General features: G+C 59.7%; 2 protein-coding genes across 7 annotated transcripts in view; one reads left to right on the forward strand and one right to left on the reverse strand.

Moving 5' to 3' along the window:
- The window catches only part of PTPRA (protein tyrosine phosphatase receptor type A), a 112,177-nt gene extending 105,507 nt beyond the window's left edge, over positions 1-6,670 (reverse strand). For 2 of the 3 annotated variants that reach the window (XM_062575064.1, XM_062575063.1), the window contains exon 1: positions 6,554-6,611. Coding sequence is in view for 1 of the 3 variants with exons in the window: in XM_062575061.1 (XP_062431045.1) it covers positions 6,554-6,661 (108 nt within the window). In the remaining 2 variants the exon portion in view is untranslated. Of the gene's footprint in view, positions 1-6,553 lie in introns of all 3 variants that reach the window. The other variant, XM_062575061.1, reaches the window with a different exon arrangement.
- A 2,125-nt stretch (positions 6,671-8,795) lies between these two features.
- Positions 8,796-16,678, forward strand: MAVS (mitochondrial antiviral signaling protein). Of its 4 annotated transcripts, none has more exons than XM_062575067.1 (7): positions 8,796-8,820; positions 9,618-9,747; positions 9,895-10,069; positions 10,515-10,717; positions 11,143-11,704; positions 12,227-12,381; positions 13,307-16,678. In XM_062575067.1, exons 2-7 carry the CDS (start codon positions 9,631-9,633, stop codon positions 13,976-13,978), a joined length of 1,884 nt encoding a protein of 627 aa, XP_062431051.1. In that variant the 5' UTR covers positions 8,796-8,820; positions 9,618-9,630; the 3' UTR covers positions 13,979-16,678. The 4 variants fall into 4 exon arrangements, 3 of the variants coding, with proteins under 3 accessions (XP_062431051.1, XP_062431052.1, XP_062431050.1); XR_009958339.1 differs by lacking the exon at positions 8,796-8,820 and having other exon boundaries at positions 9,225-9,747; positions 13,307-14,167; positions 14,296-16,678; XM_062575068.1 differs by lacking the exon at positions 8,796-8,820 and having other exon boundaries at positions 9,225-9,747; positions 11,143-11,231; positions 11,433-11,704.
- The last annotated feature ends 1,724 nt before the right edge of the window (positions 16,679-18,402 follow it).

The raw sequence follows: 18,402 nt of genomic DNA on the forward strand, positions 1-18,402 counted from the left end.
TGGCGGGACGGGCGAGCAGTGATCCCGCGCGTGCTCACGGTGCCTGCTGCGATGCAATTCATCTCATGCTTCACAGGTCGGCGGTGACAGTGCTAGAAGGCAGGAAGGATGCTTATACTGCCCCTTCCTCTAAAAAGCACAGATTTTGAGGGGAAAAAGAATAAGAACGCCTTCTGCAAAGGACCAGAAAACCACCACGGCTTCGGGTCAGCTACTGGGCATGATGTGGAAGGCCTTGTTATAGAAATAACAAGTTTGCAAGACCTCAGCTGGCACGCGAGGAACACACCAGATGGAGTCAAAAGAAACTTTTCACATCAGTTTGGTGGGAACCCCTTTGTCTCTTCATTCCTCACTAGGGCCGGCTAGGAGGAAAGAGGTGGCGGTTCGCCCCCCTCACCGCAGATGTCCTCGGCTCCCCGCGGCAGTAAAAGGCTTACAAACAACTTGAGCAATACGCACGTCTCCCCTCCTCTCCTGCCAGCCTGCGACGTCTGGCTCTGGTCTCGCACACAGGAGGTTTCGCTTTAAAGGATGGGTGGCACACCGCAACCTGTCTCGTACGGAGAGGCGGAGGCTGCACTGGTGTCAACACTTCTCGATTTCCATCTCAGGCCCAAATTAGCATTAATTATGCCATGCAAAATGAAACTGCTTCAACAGGAAAGAATTATGACAACAAATTATTCTAGAACAAAGAGGACTCACTACCTTAGCAAGGGATCTATTCATTTGCATACAGAATAAAAGAGGACATTCTCCTACATGCAATTCTTTTTGGGGAAAAAAAAAGTCCTTACGCCAGTTTTAGAAAATTACTAACCTCAACTCCTGTTACAGCAGCCACCAGGATTTCCTACATGACCCACATGCCAAAATCCAACCCACACTCAGTTGTTTTGACTTCTGCTATCAAAACTGCAGCCATCATAAATACAGTGGTATCATATGTGTAACCACAGCAAAAGTGGGTTCGATGACCACTTTCAATGCTTACATCCAGGAGAGCTTTCAGTTACACACGCTCCGATTCAGGGCAGGGAGGAAAGGGGAAAAGCAAGCGCACGGGCTTCCCTGCAGCCTGGAACAAAGTTTCCCCAAGCCAAGGTGCCCAAGCTAGAGGGAAATGCCGAGAAGAGGAAGGCAAGCAGCTTTCCTCGCCGTGCTGGTTTTCATGAATCACATTCTGGTCGATACTGCAGTTCATTCATTCACAGCCAGCTTTAACGAGACAACATAAACACAGACCGCGCTGTAGCTGGAACAGCGCACAGTTCAGCATGCACCAGCTAGCAGGCACTTATCCAGAATCCCAGACCCGGTGTTTTGTGGCCCACATTGCGTTTACCACCCCCCACAACATCTTTATTCCCATCACGATCGTGCTTACTGGGGTACGCTGCACTAATGACACCCAGGGAACGCAGGCAAGGCGCACGTTTCCCCGAACCACCGAGCAGCTAAGGCTGGAGGTTGCTCAGCAACCACCAAATCAGACCGGCAGCGAACCCGCCGTGATGCCGAGCCGCGCCGTTTCACCACCACAGTGGCAGTGATCAGGAGCCCTGATGGGTCGTCGTCGCGCTTGGACCTTGCTGCACCGGGAAACGGCCGACGCTCGCACTGCAAAAAACCCCACGCGGGTCAATACGGCACAGACACCCCCAAAGCACACGCTCTCTTCACGTTTATCGGGAACATTCTGGGGGTGGAGATGAAATTCAAGGTCTCTTAAGGAATTTAGCCAAAAAAAGCAAGAATAAAGCGACATTAGGACTAATGGCTAAGCAGGTACCTACATGGGGTGGCACGGGACAGCGTCTGCAGAGCCCAAGGAAAATTTCCCTTGGGCTCTGATTACAAACATAACTTTTAAATATTACCAGACACTACGGCTTACAGCAAAGCCACGTAAGAGTTGTATCTGAGGAAAGAGTTTCCAGCATTTTTATGAGTTTAACGAATAGAAAATACTTGGGATGAAAGTCACTCCACACATTTACAAAAGCTAGAGAAATAAATGGGAACTGCACCTGGATCAGGCCAGTCTCTAGCAATATCCAGGCCCAGCTGTTCCTGGGGAAGATGAAAGAAATCTTTCCGGACAGCTACGGATGGGATAGCTTACTTACCAGTAAATCTCCTCCTAAACCCTTCACATTATGATTAAGCACAACGACTCATACCCCGTATATTAAATATTAATGCTTCCTAACATAACTGGCGATGTTCCGATTATCCTGTTCGGATAGCTGAACGTTTGGAGCACCCGATTCCTTTCCGATCCCGAACGCGGTGCAGAGCGGTACCTTTCAGCAGCAGGATTTTGTGGATCAAACTGGAGAGAAGCCCCGTAGCTGGTGATGCTCTGCGTAGCTTCGGCTCACAGTCTGGCAGTAAACCAGCTGGATCTCACCGCTTCCTGCGGCGCAGCATCAGTAGCGAAGCAGTTAAGAGCACCGAAATGAATCAGCCCACGAGGATAAACATGGACATTTCCTACCTCTTAGCTCTACGGTCTCTTCCTGTCTGCAGGCTTGGAAGATGCCCATGTGCCTGGTCACATTCAAATGATTTCCACTGCAACAGGAAAGACTAGGGGTTTGTTTCATTTTAAGAGGAAAACTCAAATTATGAATGAGACCAGAAGAAACTATGAAGCTCATCAGGGCTGACCTCCTTCCTATGTAACGCCAGCAATATCAGCCAGGAGCCTGCGCATCTGGCTGACAACTTGTGACCTTACCGAAGCATTTGGGCACCACATCCTATCCAGAAAGGATGGCAAAATGTTACCATAAAGGGAAAAAAAAGAAAAGAAAGAGAAAAAAAAAACATCCCCCACACACTTTGCTCCACAAAGTACTTTCCTGAAAATGCACAACAGCTCTGCATAACACCCTGGAAGCAAAACTGAGAAAATATTACACGTTCTTGTCAGGTACTGGAGAAGTTTAGTTAAGTTGGGTTTAAGCATGGAAGTATCAGCACGCTGGAAAGTAGCTTTTGATCACCAATGACCCCACACAGTCACTACGCAGGATTAAAACTCATCCGAAAGACACGCGAGAGGACACGTGGCGCAACCCAAACCCGCCAGCATTTCAGCGCGCCACGCACACTGCAGACCAAAGCCACCAAATCTGCCAAACCACCAAGCAAAGCGGGCGTGAAAAGAACGGATTTAGGTCATCGACTGCAGGAGACACGGGAAAGACGGAATATGAGATATCACTCCCTAAGGATGTTAATTTTGGGTTTCAATCAGTATTATGGATCCATACAAAACATGAGTTATTTGAGAGAAACGTTTTTAGAAAGCGGAGCTACGTAGGCTATTCATTTTGAAGCAATATGGCAAGATCAATGGCAGGACAGCGATGCTCCTGGAGACAGGAAACATCTACTTCCAGCATCTCCCAGTATCTCCACTGGTTAAACTGGTTTATAGAAATCAGACAAACACCCAGTAACCCCCCCCCCCCAGCTTCCCAAAGATAGAAGCTTTTAAAAGAAGGAGCCAATGGCGTTTCCATGCAGAAGACACCTACAGACAAGCTCTAGCAACATGGCAGGGTGCGCATGGCGGGGGGGAAAGGCCTATCCACACTTTTTTTTAGTTCCTCAGCCTTTTGGGCATTCTGTATTTTCTTCCCAGGAACCATGACTCTACGCTGCACCGTACGCCGTCCAGCACGGGAATGACGACAGAGTTTGCATCTGATCTTTTTGGTCACACACACCAAAAAAAGAAAGAAAAAAGGGAGAGAGACACATAAATCCTCCTCACATCAAACGCACACAAATGACTGCCGTAAATCTGCTTAAGAGACCGGAAAGCACGTATAAACCCGGGCGCTCGCCTCGGCTGCAGCCCACTGATGCAGTTACCTTCTCCGCTCTCAGGTGCTGGAGCTGGAGCAAAAATGAAAAAAAAAAAGGAGGGGGGGGGGGTGAGAGACAAACCGCCGCCGGCCTGTAGTTTTACTTCCCAATCCTCTTCCGTGCCCACCACAGACGAGGGCCTGAAGCAAGGCCAGCTGCTCCGCGGTGCCAGCCCGCACGCGTTGGCCAGCGGACGCAGAAGCGCGTCTCTGTACGAGGGGCACGAGGGGCCCCCGGCCCTTCGCCTCCCGCTGCACCTGCTCTTCTAGAAGCCCTTCGACAGAAGGGGAAAAACCCCTGAACGGTTTTCAGAGCATCCTGCGTGCTCCCTGCGAGCTTTCTACCAGCTGCAGATACAGGCCGACGGATTTTTTAACAGAACACAATGAGGAGGGAACACGGAGAGCGCTTGGGGGGCAAAAAAGAAAAAAAAAAAAAAAACAAATTAAATTCCGGAGTTTCTCGGCAAGGACCTCAGCGCCCCGTACAGCGCTACCCATCCGTAGCCTCACGGCCGGGAAGCCAGAAGACGCCGTTTCCCTCCTCCCCTCCGCTCCCCCCGGCCCCACGACCCGACGGACCCGGGCTGCGAGTCCTTTCACGACCGGGCTCGGGTTTTAATGTCACTCCATATTTAGCAGGAGGAAGAAAAAAAAAAAAAAAAAAAACACATGCACACACAAAACACAACCTCCCTTCCTTCCTGTCACATTTTCCATCCTTGATGACATCGAAGATCAGAAATAAGCAAACGCTCACCGAGCGCAGAGAGGACACGTCCACCGGAGCGTGGGAGAGCCCGCGCGCGCCCTCCCACCCGAGGCAGCTCGGGAGACGCCTGGATCACGGGAAACCTCCGCCACCCACCCAGGGAAAAGTCTCCCCTGAGAGATACAAGACGCTTCAGAGCTTTGCAGCTCCCGGACTTCGCAGTGGACACTGCCCCCCGCCAAAACCCGCGGGAGTCCACGTGCTCCTCGGGCCACCAAATACCTGCTGGACGCCACGAGCTCCACCGGGAAACACGGGGGGCTCAGCAGCCCCCTCGGGGTTGCCGGCGGAGCCTCGGAGCAGGTTCCCTCGGCCTCGGGTCCGTGGTTTTGTTCCCCCGACGTCGCCACGAGCGCACGGGGCGAAGCCTACGAACGCCGCTCGCCCCCAGAGCTCGGCGCGGGCAGCGCGGCGCTGAGCGTCCCCCGGCGCGCGACCGCGAGGCGTTTTAAGCGACGGCGCGTGAAACCTCCGGCCGGGCGCCCAGCAGAGCGGAGCGCTTCTCCGATCCAGCTTCCGCGGCCGGGAGGAGGGAGACGGACGCAGAGAGCCGCCCGCTGCAACGCCGGGGGCGTGTGGGGGGACGGGACACCCTCCTCCGCCGAGCTCCGTCTTCAAACGCCGCCGACCCCCCTCGGATAAAGCGCCAGGCGCTCGCCCGTTCCCGGCGCGGGGAGAAAGGACGCTCCCGGGACTCGCACGCGCCAGGACGGCGGCGCAGAGGGTCGTCCCCCCCCCCTCCCCAAGCCATTCAGATCCAGTAATTGCCACGGGAGCGATGACCTCCCTTTGCAAATAATAATAATAATAATAATAAATAAGTAAATAAAAAAGGATAAAACAAATACAGTATACCGAGGAGGAATCAACACGTGCATTAGCCGCCCGTCGGGAGGGAGGCTGCCTCGGCGGCGTGAAGCCCTGCGACGGGGCGCCTCAGTCGGGGCCCGCGGGGGCTGGGGGGGGGGTGGGGGGCTGCGTTTCCCCCCCTCTGCCCTCCGCCCCCCCACCCCTAATCCGTCCGTCTGTCCGTCCCCCCCCCCACACGGGCAGGAGCTGGTCCCACGCTGCAGCCGGGGTTAACTTTAAAAAAATGGTCTGGGAATTTGGGGGCATTGCGGGCGGGGGGAGGGGGTCAACCCCCCCTCAGATGTCCCCATAGGGCCCCACGCACCCCACAGATGCCCCCAAGATCTACCCCAAACTCCTCAAGGATGCCCTCAAGGACACCTCTCCAGACCCACAGGGCCCCACGGATGCCCCCAAGGACCCCCCTAGACTCCACAGAGCCCCTATAGGGCCCCAGAGACGCCCCCAAGGACCTCCCTCCAGACCCACACAGCCCATACAGGGCCCCAGAAGAACCCCCCAGGCCCACAGGGCCCCACAGATGCCCCCAAGCACCCCCTCAGATCCTGAGGGCCCATACAGTGCCCCCAAAGGAACCCCCAAGGACCCCCCTAGACCCACAGGGCCCCTATAGGAACCCCAAGGGAACCCCCAAGGACCCCTCAGACCCACAGGGCCCATTCAGGGCTCCCAAAGGAACTGCCTAGACCCACAGGGCGCCTACAGGGCCCCCAAAGGAACCCTCAAGAACCCCCCCCCCCGACCCACAGGGCCCATACAGGGCCCCACAGAGGCCTCCAAGGACCCCTCAGACCCACAGGGCCCATTCAGGGCCCCCAAAGGAACCCCCAAGGACCCCCCTCAGACCCAGAGGGCCCCTCAAGGCCCCCCCCCCCGCCGCCCCGAGGCCCCGACGGCCGCGCAGAGCCGCCGGGGCGGGGCGGGGCGGAGCGGCCGGGCCGGGCCGGGCCGGGCCGGGCCCGGAGGCGTCGCCATAACGACGGCGGCGCCCCCCTTCCCCCCACCTCCCCCGCGGGCCGGCGCTCACCTGCGGGCGGCGCCGCCGAGGGCCGGGCCGGGCCCGGCGCCGCGGGCTCTGCGCGCCGCCGACGGGCTCCGCTGCGCTGCGCTGCGCCGCCGCGGCGGCCCCGACCATGGACGCCGCGCCGGGGGCGAGGCGGGAAAGGGCGCGAGGGCGCGGCCGCCGCTCAGCGCCCGGGCGCGGCGCTGCCGGCCCTCAGCAGCGGCAGCTGCTGCTGCAGCAGCGGCGCCGCCGCAGCCGCCCGCCCGCTCCTGCCGCCGCCGCAGCCGCCGCCGCTGCTGCCGCCATGGTGCGGCTCCATGCAGGGCGCGCGCCGCTGACAGGGCCGGGGCGGGGCGCGGGGCGGCGCCGGCAGGGGCGCGGGGGCGGCCGCTGGCTGCGGGGCGGCGGCGGCGGCTCCGCCCTCCGGCCCCGCCGGCTCCGGCAGCGAGCGACGAGGCTTCCGGCCGCGCTCCGCCCGCGCCCGCTCGCCCGCCCCGCGCCGCCCCTCACGCGCGCGCGCGCGCGCGCAGCACCCGCCCCCCTCCGCCCCGCCCGCCCACCCGCCATTGCGCTCTGCCCGCGCGGACACCGCCTCGCCGCGCTGCGAGGCGCCCGCGGATTGGGCGCGCTGAGAGACCCGCCGCGATTGGCCGCCGCGGGGCGCGCGCGCGCTGCTCCCCCACCCCACCCCCCGCGCGCCCGGGAGCGCGCGCGCCGGCCCCCCCCCACCGCGGCGCCTGCAGCCCCGAATCTCCCTTCCGAAACCCTCTGCGCCGGGGGCTTTGTTATTGTTATTAATTATTATTTTTTTGGCATTCGCTTCCGGGTGCGGTGCGGCCGAGCGCCCCGGGATGCGCTGCGGCCCCACGGCAGGGCGTCGCGGCCCGCGCGTCCCCGGCGCTGGCCGAGCCGCAGCCGCTCCCGGGGAAATTAAACTCGCGTGGCTGAGCGGTGGCCTTCGGCGGCGCGCAGGGGCGAGCGGAGCTCGCCTGCCGCGCTGCTGCGCTTTCAGACGGCGCGCGCACACGCGTGGGGGCGCGGGGGGGGTGTGGATTCGGGTTCCTGCGGGCCGCCCTCGGGATTGGGGAGGGTCCGGGCTGCGCGGGGTTGAAGTGTGCGGTTAGACAGTGTGCGGTTTTGTAAACCGAGCTGCTGCGAGGCGGCCGCCCCTGCTCAGCGCCGTCCCCGCGAGGCAGGGCGGCACAGCGGCCCCTCCCCAGCTCCCGCGCCTCCGTCGGGGATTTTCTCCGAGGATTTTCCTTCTCCTCCCGCCCCCCCTCCGTTCCCGCCAGGACAGCTCTAGGCGAGCCAGAACAAGGTCGGCGTTTCTCTTCCCGCCGGCTTCTGCGGCTGTCGTCTCTCACGGCGACAACTGCAAAGCGATTTGGCGGAGTCGGAGCCCGCACCGACCGCGCCGGAGCGGCCGCCGGCTCTGCTTTCCGACGTGCGGCTCGTCCCGGCGGCGGCGAAGCGGCGGGGCCGGCTCCCGGCCCGGGAGGAAGGGTGACTCCGGCTCGGCACGCTTCCCCCCTGACACGGAGGAGGAGGACTCGCGTGGGGGCCGCATCTCCGCCGCGTGCTTTCCACCTCCCTCCCGCCGGATTCCCGGGCTCGGCCCGGAGCTGGGGAAACCGCCTTCGCGCCGGGGGGCCGAGCACCCCCCTGCGCAGCCACCCGCGCCGCCGAGAGGTCTCGGGGGCGTTGGAGCGGGTTTAAAACCCCGCGCGAGCGACACCGACGCGGTTAAACCGCTGCTCCGAAGGGAGGTTTTCCCTCCTCCCGCTGCGCTCCCGGCCAAGCGCCCAAGAGAGGCGAAGCTTTGGCGTTGCTGCGGCCCGGGCGCGGGCGCGGCGCTGCGCCGGGGCGCGTCCCGCAGCCCGCGGGATCCCCACCGCGCTGCTGCCGCCTGCCGGCACCAGCCGCCCGCTCGGGGACGGCGGAGCGGCGCGGGGGCCCCGCGAAGCGGCCGCCGCTGCTCGCGTGCGCCGCGCAGCCCTGCGTTTGGCCGCGGGGAGATTTGCGGCGAGGCGGCGGCCGGGCGCAGGAGCGGCCCGGGGGGGGGCGGGCTGGGCCCGGGGGGGGGGCGAGGTGGGTCTCGAGGGGTCCCCACGTGTCCCGGGCGGTGCCGCCTGTCAATCCCCGCGACGGACGTGCGCGGCGGCCAATGAGCGGCGGCGATGCCGCGCCGGGGGGGGGGAGGGAGGGAAAGGGGGCGGGATCGGAACGTTCCCCGGGAGTCCGCGGGCGGCGCGTGCGCAGTGGCGGCGGCGGCTTCTCGGCTCCGGCTCCAGGTGGGGGTCGCGGTCGCGGTCGCGGTCGCGGTCGCGGTCCCGGTCCTGGGTTGCCTTTTCCGCCCCGCAGCCCGGGGCGCGCCGGCCTCTCTCTCCCCTCTCCCCCTTCCCCTCCGCCTCGTGGGGCGCAAGCGCAAAACCCAAGCGACCGCCGGGCGCTGCCGCCCCCAAATCCCGCGGGGGCCCCGCGGCGGCTGCGGCCTTGCAGCCCCCCCGGGCCCCGGGATCCCCCCCGCCCCGGCCCGGCGGAGCGGTGCGCGGCCTGCCGCCGCCCGGGCCCCGGCGGCCGGGCAGGATTTCCCCGGGGTTGAGGAAGGCGCTAGCTTCGGGAGCGCCAGCGCCGGGCGGGGGGGGGGGGGGGGGGGGGAGTTGCTTCTTTATCTTCCCTTTTTTTTTCTTGTGGGTTTTTGGAAAATTTTGCTCGTGGCTGCCGGTGGAGAGCAGCCCCCCCCCACCCCGGAGGGTTGAGTTCAAGCTAACTTGCAAGCGCCAAGTGCCCCCCCCCTCCACCCCGTCCCACGCATGAAGACGTCGAGCTGCAGCTCGAGGAAGTCCAGACAGAGAGAAAAGCGGGATCCTGCCGGCCTCTGCCCCTTCCTGGCCGCCCCTTCCCTGGAAGGACGAGTCCTCCCGCTTCGTCCCGGGGAAGCGAAGCTCCTGCTCCCCGCGGTGCCGTGCCACGCAGTCGTTTACGCGGGGGCACCGGCTGCCGCCCGCGTTCCCCCTCCTGCGGCAAGGCGGGGTTTGGGGGCGCTCTGCGGGCCCGGTTCGTCTGCGCCCACGTTAAACCTCTCCAGGTGCTGAGCCGAGATGGGTTTCGCCGAAGACAAAGTGTACGACCACATTTTGAGAAACCTCAGCAATTTCGGGAACATCCACGTGACGTCGCTGGCCCATTCCCTGACCTGCCTCACCGAGGCCGACAGGGTAATTCTCGTCGCCTCTGCGCTCGTCTCCCCCTCCGAGCCGCTCGGTGGGGAGGGGGTCGCGGGCGGCTTTTAGCCGTGCGCCCCGCGCCGGCCCCGTCCTCACGTCCCGTCCCCCCCCGCCCTGTCGTCGCGGGGTTTTGTTTAGGATGAGCTGCAGGCCCGGGAGGAAATGCGGGGCAGGCACACGGCCGTGTTCAAGCTCTACCAGTTCCTGAAGTGCCGGCGGGGCTGGGTGCCGGATTTGATCAACGCGCTGCACCAGAACAACGCGGGGCACCTGGCGGAGGAGCTGCAGCAGCTCTACGACTTCTACCGCATCCGTGAGTGGCCTTCGCCGCCCCCGGGCCCCCGCCGGCGGCGTTCGCCCCGCTCCCCACTGCGGGAGGGAGGTGCCATTGAGAGATGTCGGTTCGTTAGATGGTCTCGGGGAAGGAGCCTGAGCGCCGGACGCGGTGGTGGTGGTGGTGCTGGTGGTGGGGTCTGTGCTGCTGGTTCAGTCCCCGGTTTCCATTCCTGCCCCCGGGAGGGATTTGCAAAAGCCTCGTTGCTAATTCCCGCTGAGCGAAGCGGCTTCCTGGCGGAGACGGACCCGGGCTGCTGCCGCCGAGCCGCCGCCTTCTCCCTGCCCGAACGCCTCCGCGGTGGTCCCCGAGGATGCGCGTCGCGCCTGGGGACGGCGGGAGGTCTGCAGGCAGCCTGGCGCGCCGATGCTCGGGCTGGGGTCTCTCGTCTCACCTCCTGGCGCTGCCTCCTTCCCTCCTGCAGCCGGCGGTGCTCCCTCCTCCTCCGTCAGCGCCCGGATGCCGTCCGTGGGGGCAAACCCCGCTCCGGGTGCCCCGAGGCCCGAGCAGCCGCGCCGTGAGCCGCCCGCCGGCAGCCAGCCGTCGCTCCTGCCCGGCGCCGCGACTGCTGCGAGCTCGGCTGCTGCCAGCACGGACTTGGACTCCAGGGCCCCAGTGCAGGAATCGGTGAGTGGGGCGCGTGCTGGACGTGGCTGCAAAGGACTTTTCTGTGGCCTGCAGTGGCAGGGCTTCTTTTTTGGAGAGCCGGGAGCCTGCCTTAGGGCCAGGCTCTTTCTGGGACGCTGCGTTTCATTGCCATTAGGGGAGAAGGGCCTTCGTCCGAGGAGACGCAGGAGGCCCAGGATGCTTGCATGCCCTTCCTGCACCAAACCTGTGGGTTGAAATGCAGCCGCTTATACTGAGAAGCACCGGACAATTTGCTTATAGCCTACGTGCAGCTGTATAACTGCTCCCTGTCCCGCTTCCCCGCTGCGCGTGCGTGCAGGTGCAGGGGTTTGGCTCCGAGAAGCTCCGGTGGTTCCCAGCGTCCTGATCTGGCTGAGGCGGGAATGGTTACAGCAGCGCTTTAACACGGCTCGTTTTCCTTGCAGCTCCCGAAGGAGCTCCCAGAGCGAGAGAGTCCCCCTCCGCCTGGCAGCGTGGCCCGCGACGGAGCGAGCGAGGGGCTCCGCGGAGAGGGGTGCGTCCCGCTCCCTCCTGATGCCGCGCGGGCGACGGCGGAGCTCCCCGGCGCGGCCACCGCGGCCATGCCGCAGGCCGGCCCGTCCGAGCACGGCCGGGACTGGCCGAGCCGGCAGCAGCACCCGGTGTGCGTGGATAACGGGTATTTTGGGAACGCGAACCACCTGAACCGTGGCGCCCTGCGCCTGGGATCGGGCAGGTCCCTTCCGCTGGGAGATCCGAGCGCTGCTCGCAGGAACGAACCCGAAGAGGTTCACTACGTCTCTGCTGAGCTGCCTCCGAGACCGGTGGAGGCCGTTCACGTCGGGGAGCCGCGGCCCCCGGACTCGCTGAAGACGCCTGCGTGCGGCTCCGGGCCCGGAGAGCCCCCGAGCAGCTTCGTGGACGTGCGCAACCCCCTCCTCATCCAAAAAGAGTTCGACGCGGAGCAGAAGCGGCTCGGGATGCTGAGGAGCAGCGGAGGAGATGGAGGTGGGTTTCCTTCATGGCGGAGCCATCCCTTACGAGCAGCAGTGCGGAAGGTGCAGTCCAAAATGCCCCAATTAAACGTCTCTGCGTTCCCATACCAGTGGGCCGGGGCTGCCCCACTCTCTAAGGGAGGACCAGACTGGGAGGGCTGGGGTGCTGGCAGGTTACCTGTGCCTCGTGGGAGGCTCTGCAGCAAGGCCAGCGTCGTCCGGGCAGCACCCGGCCGCGCTGAGTCCTGCTCCCTCTTCAGCATCTTCAGCTCTGGTATATGCTGCGGCTCAGGCCCCTCGCCCGCATCCTGGAGTCGCGCAGTGCTGAGGATGGTGAGCCAGGCTGCAGGCTCCGGCGTCTCTTTTTCCATGACACTTAACGTGGAGGGGTGACAAAAAGGTGAAAACCTGTGAACGCAGATGGGTGCGTGCCTTGGAGGTGGGACTGTCCTGCAGCGTCCTCGGGGAGGAGCAAAGCTCGCCTTCCTTCTGGGCTGTCCGGTTAACGCACTGCGTTTTGTTTTCTCCCCATCAGATGCTCAGGTGGAAGCAGCTCCTCCAGTCTCTGCTCCAGCACCCACAGCCACTTTCACATCAAGCGGTGCTTCCTTGAAGGCTCCCGTACAGGAGGGAAAACTGGCTGCGGGGGAGAGAGCCGGCAGCGCCCCATCTATACCAACGAAGGAGAGAGTAGGTGACCTTAGTTTGTCAGTTTGTTTGGTTCAGATCCTTGCAAACCTTCTGGCCGGGGCCCTTTTGTCGCTGGTGGTGTGTTCATTCAGGGCTTTTTTCCTCCCCCGTGATCCTGTCCCTGTCCTGGCACTCTATTTTAAAGCGCATCCGAAAGCTGCTTTAGTGTTACAGTATGTGCCAAGAGCAGATCACGATTCCGGGGCGGGGGCTGGACCCCAACCTCCCTACGAGCGCGGGGATGTCCCCCATTGATTTTTGTGGGGCTGAGGGCTCTCTCTAAAACCCCAAGGACAGAGGGTTTGAACAAAGGAAATTGCTCCCACCAGCGCTTGCTTCCTTGCACGAAGCGTGCCGGGACTCCCAGCTTCCCGGCTGGGCAGGCTTGGTTTCTTGCTGCTGCTCCCAGTTCGGTACCCTGGTGCTTTGTGCTGTGTGAGCTCCTGGTGCTGCTCAGTTGGGGACAGTTTGTCAAGTCTCAACTGGGGATGCGGTTTGCTCCCCTCGGCATCTCAAGCCATCGTTTCTGTGCCACCAGCCCCTTGGAGGAGGAAGGGAGCCTGAGTTTGTCGGCCTTTGGCTCCATATTTCCCTCTTGACTTGCTGGTCAATCTCCCAGTTTCCAGATCGTTTCAGAGACACATCTCCACCTCTCTCATTGCTGCCTCTGTCTACTCTGCCTTTCCATATCCCCCCTAATCCCGAAGGCTCTCTGGAGACCCAGTACTGTCCTGCCTTGCTCGCTCGCCCAGCCCAGGGAGCTGCCAGTGGCCCAGCCTTGCTTTCCAGTGGCTGGAGATGTGGTGGCTGAGGGCTCTGAGCGCTGGAGCTGGGCTTGTTGCTTGATGTGGGTGCCCAAACCAAGGCGGAATGGGTGATCCCCACAGCACCCAGCTGAGACAGCCCCTCTCGTTGTCTCCCAAAGGTGCTCCCAGCCTCGGCAGCCCCTTTCCTGGGCACAACCGCTGTGGGCAGCTTCGAAGGCACGGCTGGAAGAAGGACCCCCCTGGTGAGCTCTGCTGGGAACATGCAGGTGTTTCGCACCTACGCAGAGGAAGACGTGGAGCTCAGCAAGCCGGGTGTTCTCCTCTCCGCGGCGGGAGGGAACCCGGAGGGGGCCAGCAGATGTCTGAGCTCACGGTGGCCCAGCAGTTCCTATTCAGGGGACTCCGATCGCCTCGAGTTAAGTAGCGACTCACTTATGCTGAGCACAGATAGCTTGAGCCACGGAGAAGCGCTCTCTAGAGCCCCTTTGGGATGCTGGACCCCAGCTCCAGTGGCTCATGCAGACCCTGCAGGAGAGAAGGCAACAGCAGCAAACCCCTGTCCACCTCCAAGCACCTCGCTGGTCACCCACGAGGTCCGGGTGGACCATTACCCCAGTGTCCTGCTTGGTGCACCCCAAGATCTCCCGCAGGGAGACAGTCCCTTCAGAAACCCTCCAGCTTTTGACTCGAGCACCAACTCCAACTTGTCTCAGGCCAAAGTCGTCCCAAGAGACAGCAATAGCTCGTCTTGGTCATACATCGCACCAGCTGCAGGCATTGCACTGATTTCGGCCGTGGCTTTTCTAGTATATGCTCGACTGCAGAAATAGTGCTAGAGCAGAGCAAAAAGATGATGGGATGCCACTATCATCACTCAGCCTGAACGATTCCTCGTTGAAGCAGGAATTTGGCCAATGTGCTTGAAGCCTGAAGAACTGGAGGGTTGGTAGGGCCTTGTTAACTCTCACTAGAAGGTTTCACTGACAGAGGCCTTGGTTGCATGATGCTGTTGGGTTTTGGTATGTTCCTCTGTTTCCCAACCATCTTGTCCTTTCTGTTGCACTTGTAGAGAGGGTCTCACTCAGGGACCAATCCCCTGAGTCAAAAATCAAAGCCTTCCTGGTGATTCTCCGTGTCTTCCTTCCAGTCCTAGAAGACCCTAGGGAAATGTTTCCTAGTGGTCCAAAAAGTGGCTTTCCAGGGAAGGGTTTTGCACGTGTTCTGAAAAGATGGAGCCGATTTTGTCGGCTCTGCTCAGCTTGACTTGAAAATGCACCCGAGGGTTTGCGCACCAGCCTTCACCAGGTGCCCAGCCTCATGTTTGCCTTACGTTGTATCTCTGGCTCTGACGCTGGGACCTTGGCCCATCTCTGCTATCCTTTCCTGCAGCACTGGGCAGGCAGCAAGGACTGTGGTGCAGCAAGGCCTGCTCCCCTCCGCTTGCTCCTGCTGAGGGACTGAGGTCAACCTGGCTGAGTGGCAGGGCACGGCTGGCGTTTCCACCTTGCGAAGCCTTAACTGGTGTGTCTCCTCGCTGCTGGGAGGATCTAACGAAGCAAAGTTTGTTGCTGTCACGGGAAGGGGAAGTTCAGTAGCTCCCGAGGGCTTTGCGACCGTCACCGTGATGAGAATGTGACAGGCCAGACTGCGTCCACGCTTTTGCTCAGAGCATCCTCCCCTTCCCTTGTGGCGCGGGGTCTGGGAGGGCTGGCGTGCAGCTTGCTTTGGGCGGTGATGGGGCTGAACGGTTGCTCCTCTCTTGGTGAGGATGAAGTACCTGTTTTCCCTAGCAGCTCCTGCAAGGTTTAATCCAGGAGCGCTCCTGTGAGGCTGCTGGGCTATGTCCACGCACAGGCGGTGGCCCTTGAAGCCTGCTTTAAATATAATGGGATCTATAAGGTTGTGACAGCCTTGTGGTCCCTGATGTGAAGTGCCTTCTGGTGGCACATCAGGTGCCTTCTCCGTTCCTTCTGTGGTGCCATAGGCCACGTTGCACTCCGTACCGCTGTCTGGAGGGACACGCAGTATGAGCTCCTCGCCTCCTTGGCAGCACGGCTCTGCTACTGCAGAGCCTGTGGAGCTGAACGCCCTGCAGGAGGCCCTGCCTGCTCGTCCCTGCTTTACCTGCCACTTGTGTCACTCGCTCCGGTTACTGCACCTGCGAGAGTCGTTTTTTTTTTCCCACAAATGCCAGAGGAAATGCTGGGGACTTTGGAAGTCACCTGCCGGCATCTGCCTGATCCCAAGTCCCCACGCTTCGTAACCGCCCGGTTCTGAGCCATGTGGCTGCTTCCCCAGCTTTGCCTTACAATTTCTGGTTTACTGACTTAGCATTACCATTCACCTGGGGAAGGGAGCTGGGACTTGGAGCCTGTTCTGACTCAGGCCTTATTGGACCAATTGCTCTCAAAGCTGCAAACAGTTCTGCCCGAGGCAGAGAGGGGCTGGGGGACTTTTGGTCGAGTTTGTGGGGTTGGCAGCTGCTGACGCTTTCCCTTTCCTCAGCAGTGCAAGAAGCACCTCTCTTAAATGATGAAGGTGACAAGTACATGCAATAGTGAGATGCTGTTGAGGTTTATGTTGATGCGACTGGGCTGCATTTTAGGGCGAACCTGAGCTGCTCACAGCTTGCTTGCTCTAGTGATGTATCCATCAGAGGAACGGAGCGTCCTTTTAAATGCAATGCAACTCCTCTGCTGGGAGAGGTGACACGGGGGCTGTTCTCCCCTTTTGAAGACAGGGTGGTGACTCGTCCAAAACCTCCCTACAAGCAGGGCAGATACAGGACTCCAGGAATAATCCAGGAGTCCCTATTGGCAGTCCCCAATAAGCTATTTTTTTTCTCAGCTTCAGTAATTTCACCAGGGAGAGGTTTGTATAGACCTGTGACCTCTCCATGAAAGCTGCAGCTTTCAACACTTCCAATTGCTCCATTTGCAAAAGGTATGAAAATCTCCCCAAATCCTTCCTCCTCGTTAAAAGACTGGTGTTTACTACTGAATGTTGTGCTGAAATAAAGCAGAAATTATTAGCAAATATCCATACTGTAAAGCAGAGAGTATTTGAGCCTGTGTAACCACATTGCATAATGTCAGAAAATTCAACCCTCTAAAGAGAGGGGGCAGCAGGGGTCTTCTCCATGTGCTGCTGCATGATTCAGAGGACATCTGTGAGATCCCAAACCAGCAGCATCCGCACCAAGGCCCTCTTCTCTAATGCTTTACTTGTCTAAAATTCTTCATGCATTTTTCCGATACTTTTTTAGCAATGGCATGTACATTTTTGCTTTCACATTGATTCACTCTTGTGAATCAGTTGGTTTATCACTACTTTGGACTTCATAAATGTGTGTTCATTTTCCTCTGTATTTAGTGTGAAATACTGGTATTTTTTAGAGCTGTATCGTGGCATTTTGAAAGCATGATCAGCAGGAGAACCTGCAGGAGGGAATTGTGTCCCTGCAAATCTTTTAGAAAAGAGAAAGCTTTTTGCGAAATACATAATAAAATTGTTTGTGATCTAACACTCAACTTGTGAGGTTGTCACGTGTGTTTGTAAGTTTGGCAGGTGGAGAGAAAAGTCAAATCTTGGCTTTTTGTGCCTTCATGGAGCAAGGAAACTTATTAAGTAGTTTTCAATTGGAAGCTCAAAGGAGAATTAAGTCCACTAACTTACCTGATCAGGGAATAATTTTAGAAACCAGAAATGCTGCAGAAAAGAGGAGGCCACAAGGGATTAAAAGGACTGTCCTCTCCCTTTTTTGTTTTTGTTTTATTCCAGTTGATGCAACTTGGTTTTCCCATCAGGGAGAGATAGGAACTACCTTTTTAAATTAAAAGTATCTATGAGTTTCATGTGAAAAATTTCACGTGACTCCCTCAGTGGCAATTAGAGCATTTCCCTTATTCTGGAGTTGAGCTGGGATTTCTTGGGAAATCTCATCTGTTTATTGAGGAGCATCTGCTGGGAATTCAGCTTCCTTGTGTCTCCTCTTCCTTGGTCCTCCTCGGGGCATTTGGGTTTTGGCAAGACCCTTGCCGGCCATTTTAAGCATGTGAGGGTAGCTCCTCCAGCTGCAGTGCCCCAGAGACCAGAGGTGTTTTCTGTGCCTGGCAGGATTTTCTTGCGTGGCAAAATGCTGCTTAATCCTTTGCCCTTCTCCGAGGATGACGTATGTCTTGATTGCAAAAGGCATCAATATATTTATCACGAGTGGTCTGAAAAGAGTGCAGTAGCTCTTTTTGCAGGGTCTAGCTAAGCTGTGGAGCTGAGCTGCCTCCCCTCAGGATGTGGTTGCCAGAGAGTAAGTGGGACAAGTTCATGCAAGAGAAATGCATCCTGAGCTTTTAAGCAGAAGTCTGAGCAGCAAAGCATTGCAGACTTGAAGAGGATTTGGGAGAAATTTTGCAGCATGCAGCTTTGGCTGAGCAGTGACAGGCTGGGAGGAAAAGACCCTCTGGAATGGACACAGCCCTGGTGGACACCGTGAGCAGATGTGTGTTGAGGTGGGTAGTACACACAGAGCCCAGCACACGGCCCTCACTTCTCCTGTGACTCTCCTAGCATGCTTGGAGCCACACATTTCACCGGAAGCCTGCAACCAGCAAAAGAGTTTGGCCTCCTGAGAGCAGCCGTTTGCCAAAGTGGCCCACAAATTCAGTTTGGTGGGAGAACAGCTTGTTCCTTCATCCCTCTGTCCCCTGGAGCTGACTATGGCTGTGCTAGTGCTGGCCACAGAGACAAAACCACTCCTTAACTCAAAAGTCAAATCCTTTCTGCAGACACTGTGCCTGTCTTCTGTTTGAAATAAATGTTTTCCTTTTTCCCCTTAAAGCACAAGAAGCGGAGGGAGACAAGAAAAGGCTGTTTCTTCCACTAAGAGGAGGTTGTTTAATTATCCAAGGTGCGTTCGTAAGATGCCCAGGCCCTCCACCATGGGCTGCTGGACAAGGAAAGCAGCTCAGGGCTGGCACGTCCCCTAGCCTGCGCGGACTGACCACGTGCCACAGCCGAAAGCATCCAGCCTTGAAAATTGCCCGTGTTTCACATGTCACAGTCTCGCCTAGACAGGGTCACCGGGCCCAACCGGGCCTGCAGGCTCATCTGAACGGCCCTCCCGCCCTTCTCGCTGGTGCCGCGGGTGCTGCTTAGGCTCCCCCACGGCGAGAGGGAAGCTCTAGCTGCTGCGTGACTTACTGTGCGAGCCGCCGCTTCGAGCGTCTCCCCGAGGGAACGCGGCGGAGCGGGAGATGCT

Source organism: Rhea pennata, chromosome 4 (assembly GCF_028389875.1).
Source record: "Rhea pennata isolate bPtePen1 chromosome 4, bPtePen1.pri, whole genome shotgun sequence".
Lineage (NCBI taxonomy): Eukaryota > Metazoa > Chordata > Aves > Rheiformes > Rheidae > Rhea > Rhea pennata.

What these genes read in the sequence shown, in the direction of transcription:
- MAVS (XM_062575067.1), top strand. Translation starts at nt 9,631, where the DNA reads ATGGGTTTCGCCGAAGACAAAGTGTACGACCACATTTTGAGAAACCTC. An exon ending in CTACGACTTCTACCGCATCC is followed by an intron (nt 10,070 to 10,514) that starts GTGAGTGGCCTT and finishes TCCCTCCTGCAG; the next exon opens with CCGGCGGTGCTCCCTCCTCC. An exon ending in GGGCCCCAGTGCAGGAATCG is followed by an intron (nt 10,718 to 11,142) that starts GTGAGTGGGGCG and finishes TTTTCCTTGCAG; the next exon opens with CTCCCGAAGGAGCTCCCAGA.